At 37.6% G+C, this 14,232-nt stretch overlaps 1 protein-coding gene across 10 annotated transcripts in view; it reads right to left on the reverse strand.

Annotated features, from left to right (window-relative positions):
* Positions 1-14,232, reverse strand: part of PPP1R9A (protein phosphatase 1 regulatory subunit 9A) — a 293,914-nt gene that overhangs the window by 115,511 nt on the left and 164,171 nt on the right. For all 10 annotated transcript variants that reach the window (XM_066353671.1, XM_066353670.1, XM_066353672.1 and 7 more), the window contains exon 3: positions 6,562-6,694. In XM_066353671.1, the coding sequence (XP_066209768.1) occupies positions 6,562-6,694 (133 nt within the window). The remainder of the gene's footprint in view (positions 1-6,561; positions 6,695-14,232) is intronic.

The raw sequence follows: 14,232 nt of genomic DNA on the forward strand, positions 1-14,232 counted from the left end.
ACTTGTCTACAATTAACTGATGAATATTTGGATTGTTCTCATTTTTTCTATGATAACCAATACAATGGCCCACAGCCAAATCTAGCTCTAAAGGCCATGGAAATGTGGATAAACTCATGATCTGTAAGTGAATTAAAAACAAAGTGTTTGTCAATATTATTCACAGGGTCAATAAAATGGAAACAAAAGTGAATGCCTATTAAATAGAGAAATGGTTGGTTATATTATGATACCATCTCATCATGAAATATTATGTAGTCATTAGAAGTGATTTAAAGCTATGTAAGGTGAAACCCATGAGGTATTTATTATTGAATTAGAAAAGTAGGCTGCAGAAAGAAGTAGGTGTCATATAATCTTATTTGTGTAATGCAAATAGGAAAGAAAAGCAAGCTATATGTATTTTTTTTTTATTCAGTGAGAGGAGGGAAGGCAGAGACAGACTCCCACATGTGCCCTGACCAGGATCCACCTGGCAAGCCTATTAGGGGGCAATGTTCTGCCCATCTGGGGTGTTGCTCTGTTGCTCAGCAACTGAGCTCTTCTTAGCACCTGAGGTGGAGGCCACATAGCCATCCTCAGAGCCCGGGACCAACTCACTCCAATAGGGTTATGGCTGCAGGAGGAAGAGAGAGAGAAGCGAGGGGGGTGGTAGAGAAGCAGATGGGTGCTTCTCCTCTGTTCCCTGACCAGGAATTGAACCCAGGACATCCACATGCCAGGCCGATGCTCTACCATGAGCCAACTGGCCAGGGCCACAAACCATATGTATACTGTAGCTGTTGATATAGTTATATCCTTGTATAGTAGAAAAGGGAAAGTACTGAAAGACACATGCTATCTTATTGACATAAATAAGGATATGGAACAAATAAAAAAGACCACATAAGTATAGGGAAAATGCCAGATATATTACGATCACATTTATATAAAATAACATCTATATGGCTAATCAGGAAAAGCTGAGTCAGAATGGCCAACCTAGAGTTATATTAAAAAAAAATAACACTGTAAAATTAGTGAACCTCAAAGAATTATCAGTTAAAACAGGACAAAAAAATTGAATGACAGAAGTAGAATCAGGAAAACCTCTAAATGACTAAAAGGCAATAGAACATTCCTTTCTTTTTTTCAAGAAAAGAACATATGACTCAAGAATTTTAATTACCATCTCAAAATGAACAAAGAAGTAACAGAATATGCATATGTTGACATCCATGCTTTTGTGCTTAGAAGAGAGCTGTGTTTTAAGGTAGATTGGCTCCTCAGTAATCAAATTATTACCTTTTCTTGGGATCACAATAAATAGCCAACTGCAGTAGTAAAATGAGACTAAACTCATGAGCCTTTTGGCTGGTTCTTATTTGACCACTCTTGCTTCCCAACGTAGAAAAAGGTTCTGCCAAGGCAGGTGCACAGGATATGGAATATTTGATAGAATTATATTATAGAATTGTGTCTCCCAATCTAACTCTGATGGCACTGCTATTTAAACTGCATTAAATTTACATATAAATTTACAGGTATCAGAGACACAGAATGTGCTTTTTCACCAAAGAACATAATGCATCTTTCCATTTGCTTAATCCTATATCTGTCAAAATGATGTATTCTACAGGTAAAACCTGTTTTTCCTAGTAATTAATTTAATAATATTTTGTTGTGGTGGTGTTACTATAAATGATATACTGTTCTTATTTTCATTTCTGGGTTTTAATGTAAATATAGAAAAATTATTTTCTTAGGTATCTGGAATCTGACCTCCTCTTTTATAAGTAATATTAGTAATTCTAACATTTTCAAATTAAAATCAATTTGGTTTTATATATATATATTTGTTTTATATATATAAAATATATAATATAATACATATTATATATAAACAAAAGATCTTTCATTTTCTATTATTTATACTAATCATTACATTTAAAGAGCATTCAAAATATTATTCCTGGTTTTAATTGAAAATTTTTAGTGTTTCCTCAATTTAAAAGTAAAAGTCTCTGTGGATATTATATATTTAGGTTTCTATACACTAACAACAATCTATCAGAAAAAGAAATTAGAAAACAATCTCATTTACAATTACATAAAAAAGATAAAATACCTAGCAATAAATTTTACCAGAAGGTGAAAGATCTGCCAACTGAAAGCTATAAGACACTGATAAAAAAAATTGAAGATAAAAATTAATGGAAAGCTAATCCATGCTCATGGATTCAAAGAATTAATATTGTTAAAATGTCAATACTACCCAAAGCAATCTATAGATTCAATGCAATACTTATCAAAATTCCAATGGCATTTTTTCACAGAAATAGAATACCCAATTCTAAAATATATATGGAACCAGAAAAGATTTGAATAGCCTATGGGTACATGAAAAGGTGTTCGACATCACTAATCAAAAGGGAAATGTAAACCAAAACTTCATACCTGTAGGAGTGGCTATCATCAAAAAGCTAATAACTAGGGTTGGCTATGATGTGGAGAAAAGGGAACCCTTGCTCACTGTTGGTGGAAATGTAAATTGGTGCAGCCACTATGAAAACAGTATCATAAGGTTCCTTAAGAAATTAAAAATAATTATACTTTATTTGCCTCTCTTCCAGTTTAACCTTTTCCAGTTTAACTTTTAGTATGAAACATAGCATACAAACAAAAGTTTTATGAAGGCATTTATCTAGAAAACATGTTTAAAAAATAGAACAACCATGTACTAACAAAGACTCAGAACATTACCAATACCCAGAAGCCCAGTCTGTACTCATATTGTATATCATAACTCTTTTCTCAGTAACCATTACTCTAAACATTGTGTTAATTATTCCCTCCATTTTTTTTAGTACTGCTTTTAAAAACCACCTATTTGTGTATCTCTAAACATATACTGTTTACTTTGTCCTAGCTTTGAAATTTAAGCAAATGGAATCATACTAAATGACCTCTGTGTTCTGCTTTACCTTCCTGCCCCTTCAACTTTATGTTTGTAAGAATCATACATATTGGCCCTGGCCAGTTAGCTCAGTGGTAGAGCATCAGCCCAGGGTGTGGAAGTCCTGAGTTCGATTCCTGGCCAGGTACACAGGAGAAGCGCCCATCTGCTTCTATACCCCTCCCCCTCTCCTTCCTCTCTATCTCTCTCTTCCCCTCCCACAGCCAAGCCTCCATTGGATCAAAAGTTGGCCTGGGCGCTGAGGATGGCTCCATAGCATCCACCTCAGGTGCTAGAATGACTCTGGATACAATGGAGCAACGCCCCAGATGGGCAGAGCATCGCCCCCCAGTGGGCATGCCGGGTGGATCCCGGTCGGGTGCATGTGGGAGTCTGTCTCTCTGCCTTCCCACTTCTCACTTCAGGAAAAAAAAAAGAATCATACATATTGGAACTATGGCTTCCTCATTTTTACTGCTGAGTATTATTTTATTGAATTGATATGCTATAATTTATATATCCTTTTCTATCATAGATAAATATTTGGATTCATTTATATTGTTCCCATTTTTTCTGTGATAACCAATACCACGACCCACAGCCAAATCCAGCTGTATAGGCCATGAGCTAAGAAAGATATTAACATTTTTAAATAGATGAAAAATGTGCCTGACCAGGCAGTGGCGCAGTGGATAGAGCATCTGACTGGGATGCAGGGGACCCAGGTTCGAGACCTCGAGGTCGCAAGCTTGAACACAGGCTCAACTGGTTTAAGCAAAAGCTCACCAACTTGGACCCAAGGTCGCTGGCTTGAGCAAGGGGTTACTCGGTCTGCTGAAGGCCCGCGGTCAAGGCACATACGAGAAAGCAATCAATGAACAACTAAGGTGTCGCAATGAAAAACTAATGATTGATGCTTCTCATCTCTCTCTGTTGCCTGACCTGTGGTGGCACAGTGGATAAAGCATCAACCTGGAAACGCTGAGGTTGCCAGTTCAAAACCCTAGGCTTGCCTGGTCAAGGCACATATGGAAGTTGATGCTTCCTGGTCCTCCTCCCCCTCCCCTCCCTATAATGAATAAATAAAATCTTTTAAAAAAATGTAAGCATCATTCTTACATTCTATTTAAGATAAAATGTAAGTGCTTTTTAAAATTGAAATGATTAGCCAATCATACTTAATGTAATGACTGATATTCTTTATATTTTTTTCATGTGAGTGATTTTATGCTTAATACTACTTAGAGAGTTTTCAACTCTTTTCCCACATTTTTGCTGTTTTCAACAAGTTGCTTGTCATTTCTTTTCCTCTCTGCTCATTAGGAAGTCATGTGGGTGATGTGTTCTTTAAATTCTTATATATAGCCTGACCAGGCGGTGACGCAGTGGATAAAGCGTCGAACTGGGATGCAGAGGACCCAGGTTCGAGACTCCGAGGTCACCAGCTTGAGCATGGACTTATCTGGTTTGAGCAAAAGCTCACCAGCTTGAACCCAAGGTCGCTGGCTCCAGCAAGGGGCTACTCCGTCTGCTGAGGGCCACCCGTGGTCAAGGCACATATGAGAAAACAATCAATGAACAACTAAGGTGTTGCAATGCACAATGAAAAACTAATGATTGATGCTTCTCATCTCTCTCCATTCCTGTCTGTCTGTCCCTGTCTATCCCTCTCTCTGACTCACTCTCTGTCTCTGTAAAAAAAGAAAAAAAAATAAATAAATAAATAAATAAATAAATTCTTATATACAATCATATTTTTGTTCTTCACATCTGGGATGAATGTAGGAGTCGTACGTCACCATCTTTTTCTTCTCAGTGGTATGTGAAATATATGTACATCTCCCTACCTCCAGTGTTACAAATAAGAAGTTTCATGATAGCCTAATAATTTTGCCTTTGCAAGTACCTTTGTGTTTTTGTTTGCTTTGATTTTGTCCTGGTATTCTGTAAGACTTTCACTTTATGTTTGAAGATTAGGATTTTCCCCAGCCTATGCTTAAAGTAAGTCCTTGCAACCAGTTGTATCAGGAGCTTTCTGAGCTCAAGAAAATTTTTTCTATTATTTGTCTAGTATGCCACTTATCCTCTATTGCCATTTGCCCTTCTGTTATCTATAATCTTTTTCAATTGAGCTTATTGAGGTTACACTGGATAACATAATTATACAGGCTCCAGGTGCCCAAGTCTACGGCACATCTCTGTATTGTGGATCCACCTCCCCAAGTTAAGTCTTCGTCAGACAGTTCGTATGTTAGATCTCCTTCATGACTTTTCTTGGATTTTTGCCCTGCCATCTGAGAATTAGTTCGGGACATTTATTATGATTGAACTTCTATGTCACCAATTTGATCTCAAAAGTAATCATCCTTTTCTCTTCACCTGACATTTTTTATTTTTAAAGATCAATGTTATTTTGATACTGGAAATTTGATTAAGAATGACTTTTTAATATCCTTACCTGAATATCCTTATTTGGTTTTTTATCTCTCTGTTTGTGTGTGTGTGTGTGTGTGTGTTTTTGTTGTTGTTGTTACTCAGAGTGTCATTTGTTCTGTTTTCATTCTGAAACTCTCTGAGATGTGATATTCTGTTCAGTGGTCGGAGCCTCGCTCCCTGCGTCCCATCTGACATGACTGTAAGCACGGCAGCTTCTGCTCCCGCGGGCCCCCAGTTACTGCAGCAGGCAGGCTGGGGGCCCAGGGCAGAATTCAGGAGGAAGCCCTTCTCTCCCAGTCTCCCTGCTCTCCTTCAGCCCTTTCCCCTCAGAGATGAAGAACAGTCCACTGTCTGCATTCCAAAATTCGTCCTTTTCTAAAAGCCCAGCTCTCTCTATGTCTACCACATTAAGATTCTAACCATAAGCCCTGGCCGGTAGAGCGTCGGCCTGGTGTGCGGGGGACCCGGGTTCGATTCCCGGCCAGGGCACATAGGAGAAGCACCCATTTGCTTCTCACCCCCCCCTCCTTCCTCTCTGTCTCTCTCTTCCCCTCCTGCAGCCAAGGCTCCATTGGAGCAAAGATGGCCCGGGCGCTGGGGATGGCTCCTTGGCCTCTGCCCCAGGCGCTAGAATGGCTCTGGTCACGGCAGAGCGATGCCCCGGAGGGGCAGAGCGTCGCCCCTGGTGGGCGTGCCGGGTGGATCCCGGTCGGGCGCATGTGGGAGTCTGTCTGACTGTCTCTCCCCATTTCCAGCTTCAGAAAAAAAAAAAAAAAAAGATTCTAACCATGGCCACTCTTCCTCCACCAAACAGAAACAACACTCACAACAACACTCACCGCCTGCCCCCAGCTCTCCCGCAGCTCCCTGTGGGCTCCCACCCCTCTGCCCTTTGCCGAGTCCCGACGCTACACCAGGCCTCACTCATCTCTCCCTGTGCTCCTAGCCAACAGCCATCCAGCTGACCTCAATGGCTTCCAGTTGGGAGGGGAAGAGTGAGGAGAGTCTTTCAAGCCAACTATATAGAATTTATATCAACTACTTTTGAAATGTCATAAATCAACTCCTCCATGAAAATTAAAACTTGATCCTTTCCTTAGGGGAAAAAGAGCTCTACTTAGAAAAAATAGTCATTTTTGGTATTATTAACATAGTGATATAATATTATAAACATGGTAGAGCTCATTTACCTTTCTCCAGTTCCACTGGGAAAAGTTCCAGCTTTTCTACACGTTTTTCAAGTTCATACTCGGCTGAGGCAGCCACAGGGTCAACTTCATCATTTCTCCTGTCATAGTCCTCATTGGAGTACGTGCTGAAAACCTGTGGGAAGAGAGCAACAAAAGATGGTAATCCAAAAGAAAAGGCTTTCTTAATTACAAAAAAATCTAAGCAGCCAAAGGTAGATAACTTAAAAACTTCGTTACATTTTTTGAGTTATGCTTTTTAGAATTTGTAAAAAAGAGGGGTTAAAAATTGTTTTAAATGACAAAAAAGTTATTTTTTTATATATATAAATACATTCTTAGTAAGATTTAGTAAATTCGGCAGGTCCTGGTGCAAATGTGTTAAGTTTTTTCATTCTTGTGTTTGAGAAACATGAGCCTGATGTGTCCTAGTGATTTCTTCAATGTTTGGGCATCTATTTGAAAGGCAAACTCTCATTTCCTCATCAATACATTGAAGAATTCCTCTTTTTACACTTAATTGTGTTGAGGGTAGAAAATCCTAATTCACATAAATAGGATGTTGAAAATTATAGTCAAATATTCAAAGCTTTTTAAGATATTGCCACATATTCTTCTTTTATAAAAATCCAAAAGGCTTCAAGAGACAATTCCTTATGTTTAATCATCAATCCAAACCCCCCACCATACATATCATCTTAACTTGACACCAATCAAAGGATAGAAGAAACTTGCCTCCAGTCTTTCTGGGGAACATGGGGGGTAGTGTAAACAATCCAGCACCACAGCTTAACAGCCTTTTGCATCCTAATCAGGCAAGTGAGGTGGGGGGTTGGGCAGACTGTCAGCTTACAGCCAATTCCCCACACCTCTGTCCCCCCAAAAATCTAAACTCCAAAAACCCTGTTGGTTTTTTGGTCTCCAACAGGCACATATTTCTCTGGAATACCATAGGGTGCACCTGGAAATCTTCTAGGACACACCAGTGTGCCCTGGTGCACACTTTGAGAACCACTGCCGTAGTGTGTCAGTTAGTACTATAATTATATTATAATCATAGAATCACTGAAACTGACTTCTAGTCTACTGGGCTGTGTGAAGGTCTCACTTGTCATCTCTCATTTTACTTGTATGAAGATTTCAATTAAATTCTCACTGAACCTTTATAGTCATAGGAAATTTGTCCTTATTTCTGATGAAATATTTTTATCTGAAAAGTAAATAAAAATATAAATATAATCCTTTGTTTAAACACTGAATAATATTCAGTAAAAAAAACCTACAGTTCAAGTCCAATTAATACCCATAGTAAAAACTGACATTTTTAATTTGACAATTTAGTATATAAACTGAGCCTTAAAAAATTCTGTAATGTCCACAAAAATCTTAAATCAAGGAAAACGTGTTTTTAAAAGTATATATACATATAAAAAGCTTTGATAAAAGTAGAAAGCAGAGCAGAAGGTCAGAGATGAAAGAAATCAAGTCCATTGCCTACAAAGCTGGCCCTGCTAGACCATTCACATTGTTGGAAAGCTGGCAACCCTTGTACACTATATATGGTAACCCTATAAACCCAGAATACATACTGCATACAGAGAAGCAGATGTAGCATGGTTCAAAAAGGTACATGCTTCTCAAAATCATGTCATTTATAGGATGTGTGCCAGAATGAATTGTTTTTCTTCCTGACTTTCATTGTGATTCATAGCTTCGTGCCACTTGCTTGGTCTCTACATTTCTCTACCATACTAAACATGACAACATCTAAGTGCACATTCCTAAACGGGTTTTGCTCCTTTTTATTAATCTTTTATAAAATATGCTTCTTCTTATGCCTCTTGTATAGAACTTTCTAATATTTTTCTTAAATTGTCAGATTTATGATTTTCTCTTAGTCTGCACTTTTGATTTTTCACTTTCCTTATATGTTTACATAATCACTAATCCACATTTATTCATTCATCAGACATTTACAGAACCAACTCTATGCCAGACACTGTGCTATCCATGGGAGAAGGAACAGTCTCAAGTAGCTCACAGCTTAGTTGGAACACAAAATTCAAAATAAACAACTAAAATATAATGTGATAACTGATACAACAGAGGAATATACCAAGTAGCTTTTTTTTTAAAATTTGTCTGAGAAAGGGAAGAATTTCATGGAGGGGAAAATATTTGAGTTGAGTCTTAAAGGACAAAGAAGGATTCATACATTTAAGTGTAGAAGAGGTGGAAGGTATATTTCAAAATAATAAACAAAAAAAATCTTTTTCTGTATCTTTTGGGAAACATAATAGTTAAGTGGACTACAACGCAACGTGCCTAGGGGAACAAACCTTAAAGACATAAACAAAAAATTTACCAATTTGGAACATACGTGTCCTAGAAACTACTAGCACATGGAACTGAACTTATCCATTAATATTTGCCACTCATCTACTTCTGGTTACAGGTCCGAGTATATGATCGCAGAAAAAGGATTTAAATGATATTCATTTGAAATATAGCTCAGTCTTGATACTGCATAGTAAGTGAATATGTATATATGTTGGTGTATAGATATAGATTAAAAATGTAAGTATGGGAGAACTGTTTCAAGTAAATTAACATCTTCCTGACTTTCTTCAGGATCCTAAAACACTGTTTTCAAATGTCCTTCCTCAATCAGACTGGTTTACAAAATTCATTTTAGGGTATGCTAAAATCAAATAAAACAAACAAAAAACTGTCTGACTACATATTAGAAAAATGGTACTTTGAAGAATTTTGGGGGCATCTAGCAATCAGAGGATCACATCACCACTTCATTCTGCAGAAAAGAAATAATGTGGCTCTGACCAGCTGGCTCAGTGGTAGAGCATCAGCCCCATGTGTAGATGTCCCCGGTTTGATTCCTGGTCAGGGCACAAAGAAGAAGTGACCATCTGTTTCTCCTCCTCTCCCCCCTTTCCCTTTCCTCTCTTTCTCTTCTCCTCCCGCAACCATGGCTTGATTGGTTCAAGCGCATTGGCCCCTGGGTGCTGAGGATGGCTCTGAGGAGCCTCTACCTCAGGCACTAAAAATAATTTGGTTGCCAGCATGACCCCAGGTGGGCAGAGCTTCAGCCCCAGGTGGATGTTTCCAGGCAGATCCAGGTCTGGGCGCATGCAGGAGTCTATCTCCCCTCCTCTCACATGGAAAAAGAAGAAAAAAAGAAAACGAAATAATGCAAAATACTTTTCATCTTCAGCTTGCATATAATCTGCTAAATTATGAGGGGACATAGGAAAAGAACCCATAAAAATTGACAAAGAAAAGCCAGAACTCATTATCTGCAGACTAAGATATTATTAACCTGGAGAATACTAGAAATTTAACAGAAAAACTATTAGAACTAATAAGAGTTTAGGAAAGTAACAAAATTAAAAAAAATAAATAAAACAGCACACACACATAAAACAATGGGCTTAGGAAATATAACCAAAAGATCAGAAACTATAAAATATTTAAGAATTACTGATTATAAATGTACATAAGATTATCCTTCTTTATAAAGGATACAAAAGCCATGAATAAGTGTAACAGCATACCATTTTCCTGAATTAAAATCCTTAACATTGTAAGACATCATGCTTCTAAATTATTCTGTCAGTTTGCCCTAATTTAACTTATGAATTCCAAACAACTGAAACTAAGTAGTTAATAAACTTAGGTAAAAATATGTATCACAAAACTCAGATTTCTTTTTTTTTTTTTTTTAAGATTTTATTTATTTATTATAGAGAAGGGGGGGGAGGAGCAGGAAGCATCAACTCCCATATGTGCCTTGACCAGGCAAGCCCAGGGTTTTGAACGGGCAACCTCAGTATTTTCAGGTTGACGCTTTATCCACTGCGCCACCACAGGTCAGGCAAAACTCAGATTTCTTAACTTTGCTGTAACATCTGCTTTGTTACAATCATAGCCAGAGCAGAGAGGTGATAAGGCATAAGGCCCCTTCTTGGAACACATCTTCAATTCAGACAGCCTGATAGAGGAAATATTTGAATATTTATTTCGTGTAAAATATTAAATGTTGTTGTAACTGATGCTTTACAAAAGATTGTAATTCCATAAATTGTATATAAAGGCAACATTTTTTTATTTTTATTGAATCTGCCCAATACACTGACTATTTCCTATAAATAACTGCAGGCAATTTCTTAAAAATACTGAATATTAAGTGTTTGAACACCTATTCTCATTTACCAGCGCTAATATAAGATTAAATACATTTTACCCTGAGATTTCCTTGAGTTAAATCATTGTCATGAATACAGTATTTCATTTCTAAATAGTCATCCTTTGGAAGTGCACATGTATTTCAGGGTCTTCTGAAAGAAGGAATTAAGTGTACATTAGGAGAAGTAGGAAGTACCTGTAATACAACGTAGGCAGAAATAATATCAGAATTCTAGTGAACAAATAACTAACTGTTCATGGAAAACACTGTTAAATAAAAACAAAGCATAAACTTCAGAAAGGAGTTGGGGGGTGTAACATTTTTTGAGCATTCATATGTATGTGGCAGTATGTTTTTCACTTACATAACCTTGTTTAATCCTTCCAACACCTCAATGAAATGCAAAAAAAGCTGTAGTTGCGATTTGCCCAGGTGGTAGATTAATTCTCAAAATAATTACAAATATAATTAAGGAAAAACACCCTGCAGGTAGAGCAATTATTATGGATAAAACTAAATCAACTGAGGACCATTTAGTGCTGTAGATGATTATTTAGCCTGAACATTAAACTTGGAAGCTTAAAAATTGATATTTCAACATTACAGTTGTTTTAAGAACTCACCAATTCACTTAGTTTTCTGTTCAATTTGCTTCTCAAATGCACATGACAAAAACAGATTGAATTTCTGCTATTTGCGGGGGTTAGGGAAGGCTGGAATTGAATGTTTGATTTTGATGTGCTTTTTAAAAGCTTACAAAAATAAATAAATAAATAAAAGCTTACAATTGAGCAGGGCACATAAGCCATGTCAAAAATAATGCACGGGCCCTGGCCGGTTGGCTCAGCGGTAGAGCGTCGGCCTGGCGAGCGGGGGACCCAGGTTCGGTTCCCGGCCAGGCACATAGGAGAAGCGCCCATTTGCTTCTCCACCCCCCCCCCCTTCCTCTCTGTCTCTCTCTTCCCCTCCCGCAGCCAAGGCTCCATTGGAGCAAAGATGGACAGGTCGCTGGGTATGGCTCCTTGGCCGCTGCCCCAGGCGCTAGAGTGGCTCTGGTCGCGGCAGAGTGACGCCCTGGAGGGACAGAGCATCACCCCCCTGGTGGGCAGAGCATCGCCCTTGGTGGGCACGCCGGGTGGATCCCGGTCGGGCGCATGCAGGAGTCTGTCTGACTGTCTCTCCCTGTTTCCAGCTTCAGAAAAATACAAAATAATAATAATAATAATAATAATAATAATAATAATGCACAGGGGTAGACAAAAGTAGGTTGACAGTTGTAATACAAATAAATAATACCATAATTAATAAATAATACAAGAATAATCTGTTTCACGTACTCACAACTGTAAACCTACTTTTGCCCACTCCTATATGAAGCTAATTATTCCAGCAGAGATTGGATCACCTCCTGCATGTATTAGAATGGCATATCCAGTCTTTGCCATGGCACTTCACAGTGCCTTCCACCGCAGAGGGGATGTACATCCCTGCCCTGGAGAATTTGGGACGGTGAAATGCCTTGCTTTGGTCAGTGGAATGTGGACGAAGGAACAGTGCACAAGTTGTCAGCAGAAGCCTGAAGAAGATGCATCCTGTGCTCCCACATCAACTCCTGAGCTCCTGTGATCCATGAATGAATAAAAGCCCGTTCAACAACAGTGGTTTCAGCCCAGGTCCCAGAATGAAGACAAATGGAGGAGACCTGAGCTTGAAAGAAAGCCTGGAGTCCTGCGTAGATCAATGGACTGGCAGCCAGCCTGCGCACTGGGGAGCACTAGAATGCACGTTTGTTCTAAGTCACTGAGATTCTGAGATAGCCTGTATTCAGCAAAACAAGCCTGATAGAATTCTCAGACTCTTCTTAGAAGGAGTCATGTTTCATCTTTTAAAAATTGGAAAATTTTCTAATGAAAATTAATGCACTACTTCAATGAACTTCTTTAAGTACACTAATATCAATGAAATATTGTGCAATTAAAAAAATCAATGTTAAAAACTTCTAGACAACAAAATATAACATTACAAAGTTATAAGAGTCAAGTATTAGAAGAAAATATTGGTAAATATCAACATAAATATCCATAATATATAAAAAGTTCTAACAACTAAAACAACTGCATATATATAAGTAGTGAAAATAAAATTAAGTGAGAATTCAACAAAGTCATACTGATGTTCAGTAAAATGATGTAAAGATGTTTACCTCATTAAAAATTAAGCAAATGTAAATTTAGAACAAGAAAATACCAGTTATTCACCCATAAGAATACTAAAAAAAACCAAAAAACCAAAACAAGTGTTTGTGAAAATATAGGGAAAATAATACTCTTAGAAAAGCAGAGGGCAAAGTTTGAGAATACCTATCAACATTTAAATGTAAATGCCTTTGACCTAATAATGCCACATCTAACTATTTATAGAGATAGTTCCAAGTAAGCACAGACATACGTGCTTTCTGTATTTAGATCTATCTTCCCATCTATCTAACCTGTATTCCCAAATGGTATGATTCCAACGGTAATCTAATTTGAAGACCTCCTAAATTCTCTAGCAATGTAGTTCTCGCCAAATTGTAAAATCACTCTAAGTTTCAGTTTCTTTATTTACAAAATAGCCATTAGGATAATAATACCTACCCCATAAAGTTGTGAAATGAAATAAGATAATCCATGTAATCATGTCTGTTTCAAAGGAGTGGGAGGGAAAGCTTTTTTAGGCTAATATGAGATGAACAGCATTTCCCGAGATACCTACATTCACCTCATACTCTTGTTTGTGAATGTTGTATTTCATCAACTATGATGCTTAATGCCTTTGAAACAAAACTCTACATAACTAATCTGACATTATAATATAGGTCGGCTGCCAAATCCCTACCTGTGTCCAGAGCCGACACTCATTACACAATGTTCTCGGCACCTACCATGTTTTGTTTTGTCTTGACCAGGAAGAACCTCAAAGATGAAAGGAATGTTTACCTTGGTAAATACTTCCCGTTTCACCAACAGGGTCTTGATTCTTTAAATATTCTTACAATAGTGCTACCATTTTTGTTTATATTATAATTGCTTTGCAAAAATACAGATAGTTACTCAAATAACAATCAAAGACCCCTCATAATGTTAATACAATGCAAAAAGTCTAAAGCCCAAGTGCATCCTGGACTCTAATATTCACCATCAAGATATATATATTTAGTTCAGTCACCTTCACATTGTTTCTGTGTTATTTGATTGAGAAAAACAAACAGAAGGATGTTTAAATTTAAGACTCCTTGTTTCAAAGCCAACAAGTGATACTGAAAAGAAACAACACAAGACCTCGTTGCAGTAAAGTCAGGCTTTTAGGGGAAACAAGTTTACAAATACAGTTAGCAATGACATTTCTGACCCCTTACTCCAAGGATATGAAAAAAAAGTCAAAATTAACTTATTATAAGACTTAAACTATAATCATTGCTTTTTGCATTT

Source organism: Saccopteryx leptura, chromosome 12, assembly GCF_036850995.1.
Source record: "Saccopteryx leptura isolate mSacLep1 chromosome 12, mSacLep1_pri_phased_curated, whole genome shotgun sequence".
Taxonomy (NCBI): Eukaryota; Metazoa; Chordata; class Mammalia; order Chiroptera; family Emballonuridae; genus Saccopteryx; species Saccopteryx leptura.